This window comes from Pristis pectinata, chromosome 9, assembly GCF_009764475.1.
Source record: "Pristis pectinata isolate sPriPec2 chromosome 9, sPriPec2.1.pri, whole genome shotgun sequence".
Classification (NCBI taxonomy): Eukaryota; Metazoa; Chordata; class Chondrichthyes; order Rhinopristiformes; family Pristidae; genus Pristis; species Pristis pectinata.
Window position 1 is genome coordinate 6715743 of NC_067413.1, and position 21114 is coordinate 6736856.

Here is a 21114-nt window from a genome sequence, read left to right on the forward strand (position 1 = left end):
AATCCTTCTACTGAGATCATAGTCCCATTCTATTCAATTTCTCCTCTTAGGACAATCTTCTCATCCTAGAAATAAATACAAGAACTACTCCCCCACCCCCCCCAACTCCCCTTCTCTCTCCTCCTGATCCACCCAGTTCTTCCTACATTCAAACCAGCCCCCATCACCCTGTTTCTTTCCCCTCCTCCACCCATTCTATCTGCCCATCACCCACACACTCCTTCCAGTGGTTAAGCTCCCCCCACTGTTCCCATCTGCCCTCCCCACCTGCCTCACTTGATTCCATGCTCCAGCTTCCTTTCCTATCAGATTCCATCATCTGCAGCCCCTTGTCTCCTGCACCTATCACCTCCCAGCCTCTGTCACTGGTTCCACTCTTCCCTCTTCCATCTGCCTATCACCCCTCCTCACCTGGATCCACCTATCGCTTGCCAGATCTAGCTCCACCCCTTCACTTCATCTTTTCACACTGGCTACCTTTCAGTCAGGATGAAAGGTGTTGACTGTCCATTTCCCTCCACAGATGCTGTCTGACCTGCTGAGTTCCTCCAGCATCTTGTTTGTTGCTACAGATTCCAGCATTAGCAGTCTCTTGTGTCTCTATTTTTCGAACCCTCTCTAAAACAAGCATATCCTTCCTTGGGTAAAAGGACAAAAAATCTGTAATTTACTCAAAGCATGATCTTATCAAAGCTCTTACTTTCATACTGCAAATCCCTTGGACCTCCATGTTTACTTTCTGTGACTCTTGTACAAGGATCTTTAAGTGTCCCCTAGATCAGTTTCAAACTGTTATTGCTAAAATTCAAGTATATTTCTTCTACCGACTGACTTTAAGTGTTAATAAGGGACTTCATTAAAGGAGTTACAGTAACATTCTGAAGTCAACTCTCTAGGTTTCCTTTAGATTGTGAAAGTTCAGTTTTTCTTATCTTTCTTCACAGTTCATCCCATTTAAAATTGAATCATTCTTGCTGCTGCATGTAAAGCTCCTTTAAAGGCATCCACATTCCTGTTAAAGTGTGGCGTAAATCTCATTCCTAATGAGAGCCAATGTGGAGTTAACCCTTACTGACTTAAATTCAATTGATTTTTGCTATCTGTTCCAATGTTCTTCCTGCATCCCTATTCCTCAGTCTTTTATTGATACAACAGCAAGGATCTCAATGCTATTATAGCATCTGTCCACTTAATCCAAGAAGCAATTTAGATGGTGGAGTTCTGAACACAATTGCATCCTTATCACCGAGTAAAGCTTAAACTCCAATGTAAAAACTGTAGTTCCAAGGAGAATAATAATTATTCACATGTTTCTGACCCTGTATTAGAATAAAACTCCCAGTAGCTTCCACATATGGAATTCTTCGAGCTTGGCTGCAGTATTTGATGCAGAGGTATATCATAGCAGTCACTCTCCAGGGACAGCATCTCATAGATCGCTGAATAAAAATCAAAAAAGCTGTGAATATCTTGTACTGACAGTACGAGACACTGTAAAGACCAATATAATTGTCTTTGACCCCTTCTCCCTTGTGGCCACTTCCATCTCGCTGCCCAGTGTCTCGGGTAAAATCAGCCTGTTGCAGTATCAGCATCTTATTTGTCCTTGAGCTGAGCTCCTGGTCCTAGAGCCTCTACAGCACACAAAAAAAGATAACCTCCATAATACAATCATGCTCCATGCACCTTAGACCAGCTGGTTTTTGTTTCGAATTTTAATTTTGCTCCCATGCTCTCTGGCCAGGCTCTGGCCCTCGACAAACTTAAAACTCTGCTACCTGCAAGTTAAACTGCAACATGCTCAACCTTGATCACTGTTCCATTGGTTCCCAGTCCATTATTGCCTCAGGTAACTGGTCACCAAATAACCAGAAAACCTGCCAAACTTTCACTTCTATTGAAAATTCTGAAGCAGCAAAAGAAAGTAAAATTGCCAGTGTTTAAGCTTTATGTGAAATTAACACCACATAGCTGACTTGGACAGAAAAAGCACAATTCATGTAACTACTGTTACCATTCAATTGTTTTCATTTTTATCTGTACTAAATATGCTTGGAAATGTGCAATTAACTAATTCCAAACTATTTATTGGTTTATTTGCACATTTTGGGATTCAGATAGATAAAAATGACCAGCTATGGCCAAACTATTTGGGCAAGAGGAAGCTATGAACTACAAAAATCTACAAGAATCACCAATACTGATGTCTGAAAGACACAGACTTGCATTTCTGTAGCACTTTTCAGTGCTTCCGGTTTTCCCTAAGCACCTTACTTGAAATAGGCATTGTTGTAATGTACTAATCATGGCTGCCAATTTGTACACAGCTAGATCCCACAAAAAGAAATAGAATAATCACCAGAGAATCTAATTTTAGGGATGAAGATTGAGGGATAAGTATCTTGAAGATACCAGGAAACTGAAAGAAACACTAGGGGATCTTTTATGTTCAGCCATCTGACATTTGAATTATAGGATCACTGACAGTGCTTAGATTAGATTAGTTTGTCATATACACAAGGGTACAGTGAAATTCCTTGTTCGCGTGAAGCTCCCAGATTAAACAGCATGCATGGAAATAATAAATACAACAATAAATACAATGATGAGCACAAAACAGCAGGATGGTGCCAAGACTGTAGTGCAATTTGAATAGCACAAAAAGAAGTGACAGTAGCAAGATAACGGAGAGAGGTAGAGCTAGGAGTCTGAGAACGTGGCAGCACCACCGGGAAGGGGATGTGAAAGAGGTGATTGGTTTAGAAGCCTGATAGCAATGGGGAAGAAACTGTTCTTGAGTCTGGATGTATACAGCTGGTGTCAGCTTTTGTTTTAGTTTTTTAGATTGTGAACCCACAACTTTCTACTCAGAGGTGAGAATGCTACCAACTGAACCACAGCTGACATTGTACATTGATATCACAATAACTAGCAGTGATGTACAATATTCCTTTTCTACTACTTTATGTAAAATTGTAACTCACAACATTCATATTAATTACTTTTAATTCAAAGAGATGCCTGATGCTTCTTTTCATGAATGTTATGTTCTAACATGCAGCAACAGAGGAATTGTGAATCCTGAGTAACAGGGTAGCTGGCAATCTAAATATCTGAGAAAAGTATATAATCGATATTTTCTGTCAAAATACTACTGCTAGGATGCTATAAGTGTGGTCTACCTTTCTGCTGAGAGTTCTGACAACAGGTTTTTTCTAATAGCAACTACAAACTCATATTGCCAAGGCAGGATCCAATGATTTTTTTGCTCCCACTTCAAAAGCTGAGTTCCACAATGAGCAAAAGCAAAACAACAGCAGAACTTCCTTCTTCACTGGTGATAATAAACTAGCAATGTGCATTGAAAGAAGAGTGTCCAGTCTATGATCTACATCACTTAGGTCACAAGCTGGAGCCATTGGAAGACCCACAAATATTAAAATAAGTATTATATCCAAAACAACTGTAAGGTTATTTCACCAATTCTTTTTACCATATCTCTCTACACAAAATGAGTTAAGTAGTCATATTCCACATGTTATTATCAGTAAAGATTTGAAATGTTCAATGTAATATTTCATTTCAAGACCTGTAATACTATTTGGAGCTTCCCACCTTGTACAGGATTTTGATGATTACTGCAGATGTACTGTAAGGAGCTATCCTACCCATAAAGCACAATTTTAATTGATTTGGCTTAGACTATCCAGTAGAGATGCTTCAAAGAAAATACAGAATATTTGTAAGTATTTTCAATTGAATAATTCTGCTTGCTAATGAGGGAGATGGCTGAAGAAGCAGTGGGAGAACAGTACCATCTCTGACTCACTCACTGCTAAGGTTGATTGCAGTTTAACTCCATGGATGTTTCCAAAGATAGCAACCTACGTCATCTTCTTGTTAGTGGTTGCAGATCTAATCTTCTGAATATCCTTCTGTTTCTGTCATGCTTCGTATTTGCATTTCTCACAGAATTTGCATTTTTTGATGTGTTTTTTTTCTTCATATTCTATTATTTGGATTTTCTTTTGGTTTTTTTTCATGTTATCTTCAGTGGGATGTAAACTCAGTGGTTAGTAGTGAGATCATGATCATAGATAGGGAAGAGCTCTTGCCATACTAATAGTAAACTAGATGATGGATTTGTGTTAAATATTTCATCTCACACCCTCCACTCCATCACTCCTGTTCCAACAGCACTTACTAACGCAATGGGATTGAGAAGAAAGCCAGAACTCTGGAACCTTTGCAGAAATTTATATAATTGAACTGAAGAAAAAAATATCAAGTATGATATCAATATTCAAATCCACAAAAGGTATGGACAGCAAACGTATAGCTAAATTATTTACAGTTATAAGCTTTGGGAATGGGGATTGAAATTTCAACTACAGATAAACTGCACATGGCAGAGGTATCACAGAGATTCCCTGTTGTTCTAACTCTGTATAGGTTTCATCATTTCTGTCACAAGTGAATAAAATGACAAGTGATTGTAAGCTCACATGGACTGAACTACAGATATCCCTTGAAATACGTATGTTTCATTTATAATTTTTTGCTCTAATGCCATTGACTCTTTGGGGTACATATTTTTAAATAGTGCCCCATTCTCTGCCCCTGGGAATACAAAATACCCACAATGTATTTGGCCCAGCACTTTCCATTTACAAAATTTTGTTTAACAAAACATTTTTCAGAATGCATTCCCTTCATGAATTCAGGAATAGTTGTATGTTCATATTTAATTATAAATATTGCATAATTTTAAAGAGAAATATTCTAACTGAATCTAAACTACAGTCAGGTAGAGTTAAAAAATAGAAGTTAAATAACGTTCTGTAATGTGAAGATCACCGTGCTTTAGAAAATGCAGTGTTAAGCACTCACTAATCTTGTAGAACAGTATGGTGTTGACAGACAACTGACGAGTATCCATATTAGCTCCAATTGTAAAACTGTCAAATTATAACCAAAACATCATTCACATTTACTAGAGTTACTGAAATTGAACCTTGAAAGGAAATTCATTACTGGACATATAAAATTAAAATAGAAAATGCTAGAAATACTCAGCAGGTCGATGTCTGTAAGAAGGGAAACAGAGCTAACGTTTCAGGTTGAAGACCCTTTGTCTGAACATATCACCTGAATTCCATGAAGTTTAGCTCCATATAAAAGACTAAAATGAAAAATTGATTAGCCTTAAAAGACAATTTTTGATGAAGTGATGGGGTAGGAGCATCATTGCATCAGCAAAATATGTTGCTCAGTGCAAGGATCCGGGTTTTTGCTTGTAATTACCATACAATTAGGTTTTATTCTGACTATGACGGTAAGTGCAGAGGCCACAAAAATGCCAGGTTCATCATTTAAAGAGAATTAAATGGAATATACTTAAACCCCCAACACATCTTACTAAGAGCAGTTTGTGTAAAACCTAAGTAAAAATTCCCTACAACTTTCACAAACAAGCAGTAATGAGCCTCCAGAAAGGCAAACAAAACAATTAGTAATGCACAAACTCTATTTTGAAAGAGTAGTTAGCTATTTATAGCTTCCATCAGTTGAAAAGACGTTTCCAGAATATACCTCCTGACCTAGTCTGTATTCCATTTAGTCTTTAACCTTACTCTATTATGCGAATTATATTGTGCTGAAGTCCATGTTCAGTCACAGTTACTTTCATTCCAGCAGAGGCTTTACAGAGTATCTCTTCGGTCAAACATAGAACTGTTATGTGAATGATGAGCCGATCGGCCCATCAGTCTCTGCCAGTTCCTAAAAGAGCAATCCCATCAGTCTCATTCCCCCTGCCCTTTCCTCACAGCTTTGCAAGTCCTCTCTCAAATGTCTATCTGATTCCCTTTTTAAAAACCCTGATTGATTCTTCTTGATCGTATACACCTTAATCAAATCTCCTCGCAACTTTCTTTGTTCCAAGCAATCCAGATTCCTCATTTAACTTTGCAGCTGAAATCTCTCATCTGGAATTATCCTAGTAAATCTTTTCTGCATCCTCTCTGGAACTTTAAACATCTTCCCAAAAAATGATGCTTGGTATTGGACACAATCATCCAATTATGACCTAACTACTGTTTTGTAAAGGTTCAACAAAACCTCCATACTTTACTGTTACGGACTCAGTGAAAGTCCCTTTAAGAGAGAGAGTGTGTGTGTATGTGTGTGTGGGGCGTGCTTACGTCAATAGAAGATAAAGGACGTAATGACGTTGTTGAAGAAGTCAGAAGGAGAAGAAGAGAGAGAGAAGGGAGAGAGACACCAGCCTGCTAGTGTTCTCTCTCGATGGATGAGAAACAATAACTGTGTTTGCCACAGAAATCCATGTATGGAAGTTGGAAGTAATCCGGTGGAGTTCACTTTGTTGCTGACCTGTAGAAGGAAACAGGTATTTGTGTGTGGACGACCACGGTTCGGATGCTTTTCGGGGTGAGGAAGTCACTACCGAGTAAACACTGGAGTGTCGTTTGGGTTCCATCGTGGAACATTTGGAGTTCGTATTTACTCTCTCTATGTTTCTCTACGTCTAAGTCTTATCTTCAGACAACGGTGGTTGTTGAAGAAGCCCTTGCTCATGTTTCACCTTATGGCTTGCGGAACTGAACTTTAAGAACCATTCCAGAACTGGGAGTTTTGGACTTTGCCACACACACACACACACACACAAAGAGTTTAGTTTTGGGGTTAACGTTTGAGGTTTAACATTTTTGAATTCTAACATACTAACATTTTTACTTTTATTTTACGTATTATCATAAGTAGTGATTAATAAAATAGTTTTTAACACTGAATCATGCTCAGTGTGTTTCTTTTGTTGCTGGTTCGTGACATTACACCCTATGCCTCTAATTATGAATCCCAGGATTCTACATGCTTTAGTATCAATCTCTCAAAATGGCCTGCTACTTTCTATGATACTTGCAGAAATACATCCAGATCATTCTGTTCCTTCAACGGTGCTAATTAGCTTATTTAAGCTCATCAGTCATTCTATTTACCTTCCTATAGTGTTCCCTTTCCCTTGCTGTTCCTTGCTGTTCTCCCACAGACTGTCTTTCTGCTTCTTCCATTCACATTCACATCCCTTCTGTTGCTCTGGCAATACTTCACATTGGCCCAGTCCTGTATTTAGTCACCTGTTCTTTCGCCTTGTGTCAAATTCTGTTGAATAATACTCCTGTGAACTGCCCTGAGACCTTCAGCTATCTTAAAACAGCTGTGTAAATATATCTTGGCTTTGTCGAACAAGTGGACCTACCACCATGACTGGAATCTGTGAATCCTATCCAAGGGAATACTACATAGACTTAGCCTACAGGCAACCAAGGAGCAACTCCAAGGGAATACTACATAGATTCAGCCTGCAGGCAACCAAGGAATAACTCAACTTGAACAGCAAAAAAAAATGTCCAACCATAAGTACACATACATGCCTTCCAAAATGGAGAAATTAGCAATTTCTATCAGAATAGATCAACTACTAGTTCAACGTTGAAGCAAACATAGTGCAAAGAGCAAAACACTATGTGATTTAAATTACAAACTTCAAACACCTAATGCATGTGCTGCAACATTTCTCATTAACTACATTTATTGAATGGGAACCAGGAATAGGTAATAAATGTTGGCCTTACCAGGAATACCCACATCCCATAAATAAATATATAACACTAGCTCACGACCAAATAAAGGACCAAGATCTTTATTAATTAATTTCTCCAAGAAGCTAAAAAAAAAGTTTAGAACATAGAACATTACAGCGCAGTACAGGCCCTTCAGGTTGTGCCAACATTTTATCCTGCTCTAAGATCGATCTAACCCTTCCCTCCCACATAGCCCTCCATTTTTCTATCATTCATATGCTTATCTAAGAGTCTCGTAAATGTCCCTAACGGATCTGCCCCCACAACTTCTGCCGGCAGTGCGTTCCACGCACCCACCGTTCTCTGTGTAAAAAAACTTACCTCTGACATCCCCCTTATACCTTCCTCCAGTCACCTTAAAATTATGCCCCCTCATGTTAGCCATTTTCGCCCTGGGAAAAAGTCTCTGACTGTCCACTCGATCTATGCCTCTTATCATCTTGTACACCTCTATCAAGTCACCTCTCATCCTCCTTCGCTCCAAAGAGAAAATCCCTAGCTCGCTCAAACTATCATTATCTTTAAGAGCATTCATCATCTTTTTAATTTATATATCTGAATCACACAGATCTCTATTTTACAAGCGGACATTGTATATTTGAGTAGATTTGGACTAAAGTGTTTACATAATGCCAAAAGCAAAATTTTCAGTCAACTAGCCCAATCAGATATAATCATATAACTTATTTCCATCAATACGATAAATCGATGAGTAGTCACATCCAGTTCCATTACGACAACTAAGATTGGTGCTATTGCCAATATTGTGGGTTTTTTTGGTAGAAGTTCCTAATCCTCCATCTGTAAATGACTTTAAAAACTTTTTAAAAAGCTGGAAGGAACCATTTATTTGTTTTTGTTAGTGGAGAGAAAATTAGATAGTTTTCAAATGAAAGCAATTTTAAAACATATCTAGTCATGCACATACAGCTAAAAAAATCTTCTTGGACCAGTACAATTGATAGAATCTCTCAATGTCAACCTTTGACTATGGAGTCTCATCTGAGAGAACTGAAACCTAACTGGAGGAAAACATCATGGAAAACATCAGCCTTTGAGGCTTTGGATGTAAATCTCCCTGATCTATTTGACTGGTTTGGATGATGTTGCTCAGGTTTGTGCTGATATAACAAGCAGATGATCTGCTTTGTTAAAGGATTAAGGAAGAGTATTAGTTTGATGTTGCCAATAATGCAAAACTACCCTTAACTCACTTATGATGCTAGGAATATTGAGAATCTGGATAATAAATCATCTGATGAGGGAGGACATATTGAAACAAAGCATGTTTCTCAAACCTGTTTGATCATTCAGTTTGATGCAAAAGAGAGAGCTGGGGGTAAAATTGCATCCTTCCCACTTATACTAAACATGCATGTATAAAAGCAGCTGCACATTATACCCTGCTTCGGGAATTTGATACAGAATTTTGGAAGTGGAAGAAATGTGCCATGTGCACATTTGGAGCTAGTGACTAATGATGAATATTTACTGTCTGGTCTATATTGAGATCAAAAGGAATTACTGCCTTAATACCAGTAACTAGAGGAAACAACATTACATTTATCTTGCCCTGGATAAATAACCACTCACCACATCTTTGCGTGTTCTCTCTTTTAAACACTTTTGCATGCATGCTTCATTGCCCCTTTAGTTTTAATGGTGTGCTTTATAAAGATTTGCTTTTGGAAACTATGAAGGAACAGTTTTATAAAATGCCTTGTGAGATACACTAAGTAATGATTTCTGAAACATAGTCAAATGCACAAATCACTTATCACAAAACTACTTCAGTCAAATAATAGACCAGAAAATTGTTGCGATCCCAATCTCTGCTGGCATCTTTGGATGCACTAGACACTGCTAACTGGCCTGAATATTTTTAAAAATATTGAATAAAATGTTGGGAATGTGCCTGTGTTAAAGTGAGGTACTGGATGATGTCCATCCTAGACACGTCCCAGTTTTAATACTGGCTCCTTCTACACTCAATGGATCTAAGGAAGTTTAAATTCCCAACAGCAGAAAAATAACAGGTGATTTCAACTGCAAGACAAAACAGGAAATGGTTGATTTCTGCTGATAAGGCAGATAGGATGGTTGAAGCAAGGAGAATGAAGAATAGGGGCAGGCCAGGATTCAGGGCAAAGGAAGCGTCTGCATGAACACCTCAGGAGTATGGAAACTCCAATGCACAGAGATGCAAGAGGATGCAGAGATTCAGCCAGTTCCATCATGGGTACAGATCTCCCCACCATCGAGGACATCTACAAGAGGTGATGTCTCAGGAAGGAGATATCCATCATCACGGACCCCCACCATCCGGGCCATGCCCTCTTCTCGATGCTGCCATCAGGCAGGAGGTACAGGAGCCTGAAGACCCACACCTCAATGGTCAACAACAGCGTTTTCCCCACTACCATCAGGTTCTTGAACTGACTTGGAAAACCCCAACACTACTTCAGATGATATTCCTTTCTCTCTCTCTCAAATTGCACTAACGTCATGATTTTTTTGTCATATAAGTTACGTATAATTTATGTTAATTTAAATTTATGTTAACTTATGTTTGTCATGTTTGTAATGTACTGTGCTGTTGCTGCAAAAAGCAAATCCTCATGGCATTTACGTGTACCCCCTATATGGATGCCCAGGACAATAAACTTGAACTTGAACTGCAAACCATAGAGGAACTTGTTATGGATCTAAGACTTCAAAGCAACTGGCATGAATTGTGAAAACACTTAGGATAAACAAAACATTAAACAACAGGTTCAGGAGTATTAATGACAAAAAGAGGCTCAAGAATATTATAATTTGTAATAAATCAATCATTGATTTTGTAAAGAAAAAATGGGAGTAAAGCTATCAAATTAGTGGTGTACTGTATGATAAAAGTGGTGGTTTCACAACATCTTGGGAAGTTCTGCTGGAGGAGTCAAGGCGAGTAACTGCTGTGCATTTTGTAGGTGGTGTACATTACAACCATGGGGTGTTGGTGGTTGAAGGAGTGATATTTGGATTTGGAACACTGCCCTGAGCAATTCCTGCAGAGATACCATGGGGCTATGACTATTGACCTCCAATGACCACAACCATCTTCCTCTGTGCAGGGTAATGCTCCAACCTTCTGAAACTCATTGACCTTCAATAGACAGTTGGAAGAAAATACCAAATTTCCACCATCTTATGATGTTGAAGTCTTTTGTAACTTCATTCCTGAAAAGTATGGCTCTGAATTTTAGAGTATGTTCCCGATTCCCAGACTTCCCAACCAGTGGAAATAGTCTCTCTCCATCTTCCCTGTCAGGTTTCCTTGCTGTCTTGCGAACGCAATAAAATCATTTCTTAAAATACCATTCTTAAATTCCAGAGAATACAACCCCAGACTTATGACAAATCTATAATGCTCCTTTCAAGAGGAAAGCACCCTTCCTAAGGTATGGTGTTCCAGATGTGGTCAAATCAAAGCTCAGCTCTATATAGCAACAGCATTACATTATTCTTTCTACTCCAGTCCTCAAGACATGAGCCTTTTTGATTATTTTCTCCACCTGTCCACAACATTAGAATTATTTGTTTATTCTGTTCCTCTGGAAATTCACTGTTTCTCACCTATAGCGTGCTATTGTTTACAGTCTAAAGTTGATTTAACTTTATTGAAATCCAATTGCCACAATGTCGTCCTTTTGTTTAATCTATTAATGTCCTTGTAATGTTATGGATCCATCTACACAGTTCTCTGGCTATATTTGTATCACTATTGGACATGTTGCTTATTAACTATCTTCTAAGTTCTTTATGAATGTTTTGAATAGTTGAAAATGCTTTATGGGACACCATTAGTCATATAGTGCTAATATAAATAACTACCCATATTCCCTCATTGATTGAGCCTTCTTTTTCCTATTTCCTAGACAAGTCAATAATTTTCCCTCCATTCCACACGCTTCAACTTTAGCTCATTGGCACAGATTTAGCTCACAGGTTGGCACAGGGGGTGAAATAGCACAGCTAGTAGAATCAGAATTATTATCACTGACATGTGACGTGAAATTTGTTGTTTTGCGGCAGCAGTGCAGTGCAAAGATATAAAATTACTATGAACTACAAAAATAAATAAATAGTGCAAAAAACAGGAATAACAAGATAGTGTTCATGGGTTTCATAGACTGTTCAGAAGGCTGATGGCGGAGGGGAAGACCCACACTCAACGATTCAGGAGTAGCTTCTTCCCCTCCGTCATCAGATTTCTGAACAGTTCATGAACACTACTTCATTTTCCTTTCTTTTGCATTATTTATTTATTTTGTCATTTATAGGTTTTTATGTCTTTGCACTGTACTGCTGCTGCAAAACAACAAATTTCATATCATGTAAAATAGTTACAATAAACCTGATTCTGGTTTCCCAATGGTAGTATCGAGAAGAGGACATGGCCCAGATGGTCAAGGTCCTTAGTGATGGTTGCCGCCTTCTTGAGGCACTGCCTCTTGAAGATGTTCTCGATGGTGGGGAGGGTTGTGCCCATGATGGAGCTGACTGAGTCTACAACCCTCTGCAGCCTCTTGCGATCCTGTGCATTGGAGCCTCCATACCAGGCTGTGATGCAACCAGTCAGAATGCTCTCCGCCGTACATCTATGGAGCTGCTACCTCACAGCTCCAGTGACCTCAGATGCTGTCTGTTGGGAGTTTGCATGTCCTCACTGTGACACTGTGGGTTTCCCCTGGGCACTTTGGTTTCCTCCCACATCCCAAAGACATGCAGGCTGGTTGGTTAATTGGCCCTATAAATTGTCTACTGTGTGTAGGTGGGTGGTAGAACGTGGAGGGAATGTAAGGAAAATAGGTTCTGAGGAAAATCAGTGGGAGCATGGAAATGCTCTGATGAGCCAGCATGGGCTTAATGGGCTGAAATGGAATGGCCTTTTTTCATGCCATAAGGAAACACAGAAAGGAATTTAACAAAAGCCTTCTGGAAGTCCATATAAATATCAGCCTCCTGGGAATTTCCAGTGACCAGAACTAAACTAGGCTCATAAATACTTTGCTTACAGCAACTGGTCAGAAACCATGCCTTTCCATTGTCAGAGGCTAGCAGTGTGAGCCTAGGTGAGTGCAGCTCCAACACCACTCATGTATGACACCATTCCAGACGAAGCAATCGGCTTGATTGACAGCCACCGCCCCCTCAAATCCAGAACCACAACTGCTTGGAAGGACAGCAGCAGCTGGTGTAAGGGATGATACCACCTGCAAGTTTGCCTCTGAGTTACATCATCCAAGCTAAAAATGTCACTGATCCTTCATCACTGCACAGTCAATTTCCTAGAACTCTGTCCAATACTGCCAGGGCTCCCTTCACCAAAACAAATGCAGTGTTTCTAGGAAGCTCAGTGCATTCTTCTCGAGGGAATTCAATAATGGGTACTGAATGTCAGCCTTGCCAGCAATGCCCAAATCATATGAATGAATAAAAAGAACATTTCTTTCCACCACCTTTCGAAAAATTCAGTCAGGTTTGTCAGACATGACCTTCCCTTGCAAACCATTCTGGCAATTTGAACAACTAATATTTCAAGGAATTCAGTAACTCTATCCTCAATTACAGTTTCTTGTAGTTTCCCCAAAACTAATGTTGGGCTAACTGTCTATAATTCCCTGCTTTCCCTCTCTCACCTTTCATAATCAAAAAGAACCATTCCTGAATCAAACTTTGAAGCCAGTTTTGATATCATTGGAAAGCAACGTAGGAATTCCCAGCTAAAAATATCAAGACTCACTTAGTTTGCCTTCGAGTAACACTGCATTTGCATGAGACATTGATGATTTAATTCACTAATCATGGCACTCAATCTCTATCAATTAAGTGAAAAGAGATTCAAACCTGAACGATGGAATGCTGTGGTAGAAAGCTGGTTTGGAAACCAAAATTCTAAAGACAACATTTTTGACTACTACTAATGCCAAACCACATCCAGTATTAACAAGAGTGATATGAACCCATTTTCTATTTTTCCTCTCATTTATTCTCATCATATAAGCAGAATATTTTATGATCAACCTCGTTTGGAATCGACATCAAATGTTGCCTGTCAGTAGAGGAGACAATACATATTACTGAATTGAAAATCTTTACTTACAAAATCAAAGTCCCCATCTTGTGGAACCTTCCAATTATCAGGGAAAGGATTTCTTGATTTGTGGAAAGGCTCCTGCAGATTCTGGTTACAATTTCCAAGAGGCTTAGTACTTTTCTCCTGCTTGTCAAAATAATCCATAAATGCTGGTCTTTGCAATTGTTCTGAAGCATCATTCCCTACAAGGAAAAATAGCAACATATTTTTAAGCATCTAAAGAATCATTTTATGTTATAATAATAAAACAGAGTTTGCTGCAAACACTCAGCTGGTTAGGCACCATCTGTGGAAAGCAAAACATTATTAAACTTCTTGCTTTTATTTCAGATTTCCAGCATCTGAATTTTTAAGACAATTTTATGCTATTTTTAAAACTTATTCTATACTGTGTAAAGCAAAGCAAATAAGGCAAAGATACAGAAATGTTGAACGTTTAACTAAAACCCCAAAAGCAGGGTTCAAACAGCCTTGATTACACTACTAAATTGGAGATCCTACAATCTAGAAAAGCATCTCATTAATGCAATTATTTTCATTCTTTCCCTCGATTCTGCTTTCATGGAAAAGTGAACAGAAATAGTCAAATTCATATTGCACGTATTTATTGTGAAGATTATTTGTTGAAATAAACCGTCTTACAAATAGCTGAATTCCAAATTATATCATGAAATACTTTTTAAAATTACAGATAATGGGATACACTAACAGAAACCCTTACTGTTATTTGGCAGGACATTCCAACTAATTCAGTAAAGTCATTAAAAACATTCTTTTTAAACTTAATATTGTTATTGCTGCAAGATTATTATCATTTTAACTAATTCAGAAAAACCATTAAAGACAACGTTCTTTTTAAATTCATTATTGTTATACTACAGGACTCATTATTGTTATTACTACAGACCGGTGAGTCTTACATCAATGGTAGGGAAATCATTGGAGAAAATCCTCAGGGATTTATGTACATTTGGAATGGCAGGGGCTGATTAAGGATAGTCAGCATGGCTTTGTGTGGGGAAAAGTCCTGTCTCACTAATTTGAGGGAGTTTTTGAGAGGGTAAGGTAAGAAGACTGATGAAGGCAGGGTGGTAAACATTGTCTCTATGGACTTCAGTAAGGTAGCTGATACGGTCCAGCAAGGCTGCTCCACAACATTAAGCCACACGGATCTGAGGTGAGCTGGAATCAAAACTGGCTTGGTGATAAGAGACAGAGGGTAGTGGTGGAAGGTTCCTTTTCTGATTGGAAGTCTGTGATGGGACCCTTGTTTGTTATATATATCAACAACTTGGATAGGGTCATACAGTTGTACAGCATAGAAACAAGCCCTTTGGCCCAACTCACCCATGCCTGCCATGATGCTTATCTATGCTAATCCCATTTGCCCATATTAAGCCCGTATTGGTGAATTTATGGATTGTGAGGAAGGTTATTTAAGGCTACAGTAGGATATAAATCAGATGGAAAGTTGAGGAGAGCATTAGCAAATGGAATTTAATCCTGACAAGTCCAAGGTCATGCATTTTGGGAAGCTACACAGGGGCAGGACATATACAGTAAATGGCAGGGCACTAAGGAATGTTGATGAACAGAAGGACCTTGGGGTTCATGTCCACAGTTCCCTGAAAGTTGGGAATGCAGATAGGTAGAGTAGTAAAGGCAACTTATGGCATACTTCTCTTCATGGGTCAGGAATTTTTCCACTGCCTTCAAAGATTTGTGCATTTGAATTCTCCCATGATCTCACTACTCCTGCCCCACCAGTAAAATTGTTCCATTAAGTTTAAGTTGCTTTTCATTATTTTCCCTTGCAAAGTTCACAATTTCAGGCTTCTCTGCATTAAATTTTATCTACTATATGCCTGTGTAGTTTCCCAGTTTGTGAATTCTTAAAGTCTGCTAATATCAACCATCTGTTTCTTCATTAAGTCTGGTCATTAGTGGATGTGTTAAACCTCTGCCACAGAATGCAAAGCAAGTCCAATCCAAGGCACAGCAGCCATTTTGTAAAAGCATAGAGACTATAAGATCACAATAACAAACACAATCTCTTCTACTCTAAATTAAACTACCCTTTGGAATTGAGAACTGTGCCAAAGACTGGATATGACAGCATGAGATGGCACACACAGTGCACAGCCAGGAACAACTTAATTTTCTATTTAATGTTTGAAACTGACAAACAAAATTGTATTTTACTACAAGGAAAGCAGTATTTCTTAAAAGCTTAAAAACCATCAAGTAAAATAGAAAACCAGCAATAAATGTCTGCTATATATGAACATGCTGGAATAATATAGAAGCCCTGAAAGTGCTATCCGGCGTGGCAGAAAGCTACATTCAGTTGAGTTCTCATCCTTAAAGAGTGTTACAAAATTCTTCAGAAGGTTGGCCAGGCACAGCTTGCAACTTCCCTTTCACAGAGATGTCAGGAGAAGAAGAGGAACAAACTTAATTTCTCTAGGCTTTTGCATCAATTTGCCTGACAAAATGGACAAAGCAGGTGAAGAATTTTGAACACGTTTAGTGCCTACTCATTAGGCAGAAATAAGGAAGGTGTATGGAGTTGGAACCGTAGGGACATTGCTTGCTTGGAAATGGAAGGATTTTAGACTGTGGTTTTGGAGAATGAACAGTTGCAGAACATTGTAGGTATAAAAGCCTCTTCTTCTTGGTCTTATCCAGTCCACTGAGGCTAAGGATGACATGCTTCCACTCTGATTCTGACGTGCTTAAAGAGTCTTGTAGAAGATTTGAAGTTTCTATCACAGGTGGAGCAGATGGTACTTGACAGAATGGGAAAGTTGTTTGAGACAATGGGTGCTCCCTCCATTTCTGTGTATAAGCTTGTGTGTGCTCCCGGGAGGTCCTCAATGCTTTCCTGAATGTACCTCCTCTATTTTGAGCAGTCACAGGCCAGGAATTCCTATGAGTTACTAAAGATGTAGCATAATTTTCTCTGCCCTCCTGGAAATCACTTGTCACAATAAAGCTTGGAACAGAGTTCCTATTTTGCTAGCCCAGAGTTGGACACACTGACGATGTGGCCTGCACACCAGGGCTCGTTGAGCATAATCAGAGCCTCTATATTGGTGATGTAACCCCAGTTCATCCATTCTGCCAATGGAAATGGAGGAAGTTGTGAAGACTTCTCAGTGCTTTGAGGTGCCTACTGTAAGTCATCCTTGCGTTGGAAGGATACGAGGGTGGAGATTGCTGCTGCTTGGCAGACCATGAACACGAGGGCAGGTTTGGTTTTAGAACAGATGGGCTGGACATTGTAGTGGATAATGGGTTGTCAGAAGGAGTTAGATCACAGTCCAGGAAATCTTCAAAGTACTCCTTCAACCAGTAAAATAGCATTTTAGATATAAAAGCTTAACTAACAAATGAGGGTGTGGAGAGTAGTGGACACAGCCTGGTCCATCATGGGCAAAGCCCTCCCCACCATTGACAGCATCTGCAGGAGGCATTGCCTCAAGAAGGTGGCACCTATCATCAAGGATCCCCACCATCCGGGTCATGCCATCTTCTCGCTGCTACTGTCAGGCAGGAGGTACAGATGCCTCAAGTCCCACACCACCGGGTTCAGGAACAGTTACTTTCCTACAACCATCAGGTTCTTGAAATGACCTGCACAACCCTAACCCCACCTCAGCAAGGGCAGGCATGGTAATGTAGCGGTTAGCGTAACGTTATTACAGCACTAGCAACCCGGGTTCAATTCCCGCCACTGTCTGTAAGGAGTTTGTACGTTCTCCCCGTGGGGTGTCTGCATGGGTTTCCTCCGGGTGCTCCGGTTTCCTCCCACATTCCAAAGATGTACGGGTTAGGAAGTTATGGGCATACTATGTTGGCGCCGGAAGCATGGCAACACTTGCGGGCTGTCCCCAGAACACTCTATGCAAAAGATGCATTTCACTGTGTGTTTCGATGTACATGTGACGAATAAAGATATCTTATCTTATCAATTTAACACTACACACTATTCTTGCACTACCTCTGATTGTGTCTTTTCTTTGCATTGTCTTGTTACTGCAGTCTTTTTCTCTCTTTTTCTTCACCACCTTGTATAATTTATATTCTGTGTGTTGTCTGTACCTACGTGCCTGTGATGTTTTTCATTGTAAAGTACCTCACCGTACTAATGCATATGACAATAAACAACTTGAAGAATAACTTGTGTATTCAACACAAACTTGAGTTCAAAAATCTACCAAGGAATAGACTGTTTGTCTTGAAACATCACTAGTGCCAGGGGCCTTTGCAAACCTGACCAAGATCAGAAGGCACTGCCGGACTATTTTTTGTTAAATTGGAACAAGCAAGAAACGTTTCAGGGATTTTTTTATGGCTTGAAGTATCTTGGGAAGACTGTTTGCTTCTCTGTAAGCAAGGACAAAGGAGAGATATGAAACGAATAGCAAGGTTAAAGATAAAGACAGCTATCTTCTGGACCTTGGGAGCAAAGAAAAACATTAACCTGTTCAGCCAGTGATAATGTCATATTTAAACAGACCTACAATGAATTTTCAGACATCAGAAGGTGCAGTGAAGGGATTCATTGTGGACAAAATATAACCCTGCATCTTCTGATTATTTTGTGTTGCACCACTAATTCCATTAATTTTGGAGTCATATACATTCCCAAATTTAATCACTGTCTCCAGCGACCAAGGCCCTATGGAGTGGACTCTCTCCCTATACCTGTCTACTTCTTTTTCTTGCTTAAGAGAGAAAAGAAAATTGTTCCATCGAATACTATTTCCTAGATAAGGCAACATGTCTGGAAAACTGCTGCGTCAATAAAATAATTGAGGTAGTCTTAATCCTGATTACATTGTTTCAGTGTAAATTGATTCTTATGAACTGTATACATCCAGGTTATAGCAAAACATAAAGCAGCAGCAGTCTACTGAGGAGTCTTCCAATAGTTGATTTTTCTGTGACAATTTTAACTGCTGATATTCCAACCCAATTTCCTCTCAGCTCCAGGAACAGTGTGGAAAAGTGTCCTGCAGAGATTCTCCGTCCTCGTCCCTTCTCTCATAAAAGGGGCAACATAGTGGCAGGTGGGAAAGATTTGCTTAAAATATTTGCATTTGTTTACCCTAGTATTTAGTGTGGGACCAGTAGGTAAACAGAACCCCACTGAATTTCTGGTAGGGCAATGGGCTCCCAATAACTTAGTGGCTCAAACATAACATCCAGGAAGGCAGCCCTTCCAGCCAATTTTTAAAGGTGTCATGTGCTTTTGAGCAGCATCTTTTTTTAAAGTCAATTACGTCAGTGCAGTTTCACTCATTAAATCACTGCTGCAACTTATATTACGTTGCCATTCACCCAAGCAAATGCCCAGAGATAGGTAAATAACTCGTTTAAAACAAAGTTGCTACTCATTTGCATCAAATTTGCATCAAAGTTCGTACTCATTTGCAGATACATCTATCTGGATGTATCACGGCTTGGTACGGCAACTGCTCTGCCCAGGAGCGCAAGAAACTGCAGAGAGTTGTGGACACAGCCCAGCATATTACAGACACCAGCCTCCCCTCCTTGGACTCTGTCTTTGCCTCTCGTTGTCTTGGTGAAGCAGCCAGCATAATCAAAGACCCCACCCACCTGGGACATTCTCTCTTCTCTCCTCTTCCATCGGGTAGAAGATACAGGAGCCTGAAGGCACGTACCACCAGACAAGGACAGCTTCTACACCACTGTGATAAGACTATTGAACGGTTCCCTTATACAATGAGATGGACTATGACCTCACGATCTACCTTGTTGTGACCTTGCACCTTATTGCACTGCACTTTCTCTGTAGCTGTGACACTTTACTCTGTACTGTTATTGTTTTTACCTGTACTACATCAATGCACTCTGTACTGACTCAATGTAACTGCACTGTGTAATGAATTGACCTGTACAATCAGTTTGTAAGACAAGCTTTTCACTGTACCTCGGTACAAGTGACAATAATAAACCAAGACCAATACTGAAGCGTCTAAAACAAATACTAAGCACTGAAATTAATTCTTTGATTTCAAGTCTGCCTTCTAAAATGTGTTGTATTGTACTTTTTTCTGTTCTTTGGCAATATAGATGAATATGGCATAGGCATTTTATCTCATTCTTCTGTAATTCCAACACTGTCCCAGGATCAAATTTTATAACTTTAAGACATACATAGAAACAGATATTTCAACCATAATTACAAAAGAGCCATCCAAGTCACTAAAAATTGAGTGTTACACCACATGTTAGTGAGACAGAAGATGGAATGGTTTATAGCCTTCTTTAGAAGTCCAAGAACATGTTAATTTTGAAAGCACTTCTTGGATCTTGCTACTGTTATCTTGAATTTTGTTACCCAAAATGTTGGTAATCGCTATTACTGATCGGTCAATGTTCGGTATCTATGGATATTTCGGAGAATTCAACTGCCCACATAGAGCCAACTTGTGGCTAGATGTGATAAGTACATCTGAATTAATAAAATTACTGTGGAAATACTGGCCCAGATTTTGTGGTCTGTGGCAAGCGTGATGCTCACCACTGACAATGAAAGAGTCACTACTATTTCTGTGACGTGGATCTCCCCTTTCCCAACACCAGCTACCCTCAGACTCCAGGATAGGTTGAGTGAGCTAGGGCTTTTCTTTTTGGAGAGAAAGAAGATGAGAGGTGACTTGATAGAGGTGTACAAGATGATAAGAGGCACAGATCGAGTGGACAGTCAGAGACTTTTTCCCAGGGCGAAAATGGCTAACACGAGGGGGCATAATTTTAAGGTGATTGGAGGAAGGTATAAGGGGGATGTCAGAAGTAAGTTTTATTTTCACACAGAGTGGTGGGTGCGTGGAATGCACTGCCAGCAGAGGTTTAGGGGGCAGATACATTAGGGACATTTGAGAGAATCTTAGATAGACACATGAATGATAGAGAAATGGAGGGCTATGTGGGAGGGAAGGGTTGGATAGATATTAGAGCAGGATAAAATGTCAGCACAACATTGTGGGCCAAAGGGCCTGTACTGTGCTGTAATGTTCTATGTTCCAATTATGGGCAATTTTTGGAGTCCACCAACTATGCTGAGCAGTCTTTAATAGGGAGAATCTCCTTCCATATTTACATTCTTCCATCTTCACCTCCCCTTGTCATTCTGTTCTGATTGGACCTCCATGACCTATTTTTGAAGAGAAATGATTTGTATTTGTATTTGACATGGATGGCAATCCAGTCTTATGCAAGGGGCTTTAAGGAGTCATCAGAGATTGGAAGATAGTTCTGGTACCCCGGGGTAGTTGAACT

The 21114-nt window shown here is 39.5% G+C and overlaps 1 protein-coding gene across 2 annotated transcripts in view; it reads right to left on the minus strand.

Annotated features, from left to right (window-relative positions):
• Positions 1-21114, minus strand: part of stk3 (serine/threonine kinase 3 (STE20 homolog, yeast)) — a 305893-nt gene that overhangs the window by 34282 nt on the left and 250497 nt on the right. For both annotated transcript variants that reach the window (XM_052023496.1, XM_052023497.1), the window contains one exon: positions 13810-13985. In XM_052023496.1, the coding sequence (XP_051879456.1) occupies positions 13810-13985 (176 nt within the window). The remainder of the gene's footprint in view (positions 1-13809; positions 13986-21114) is intronic.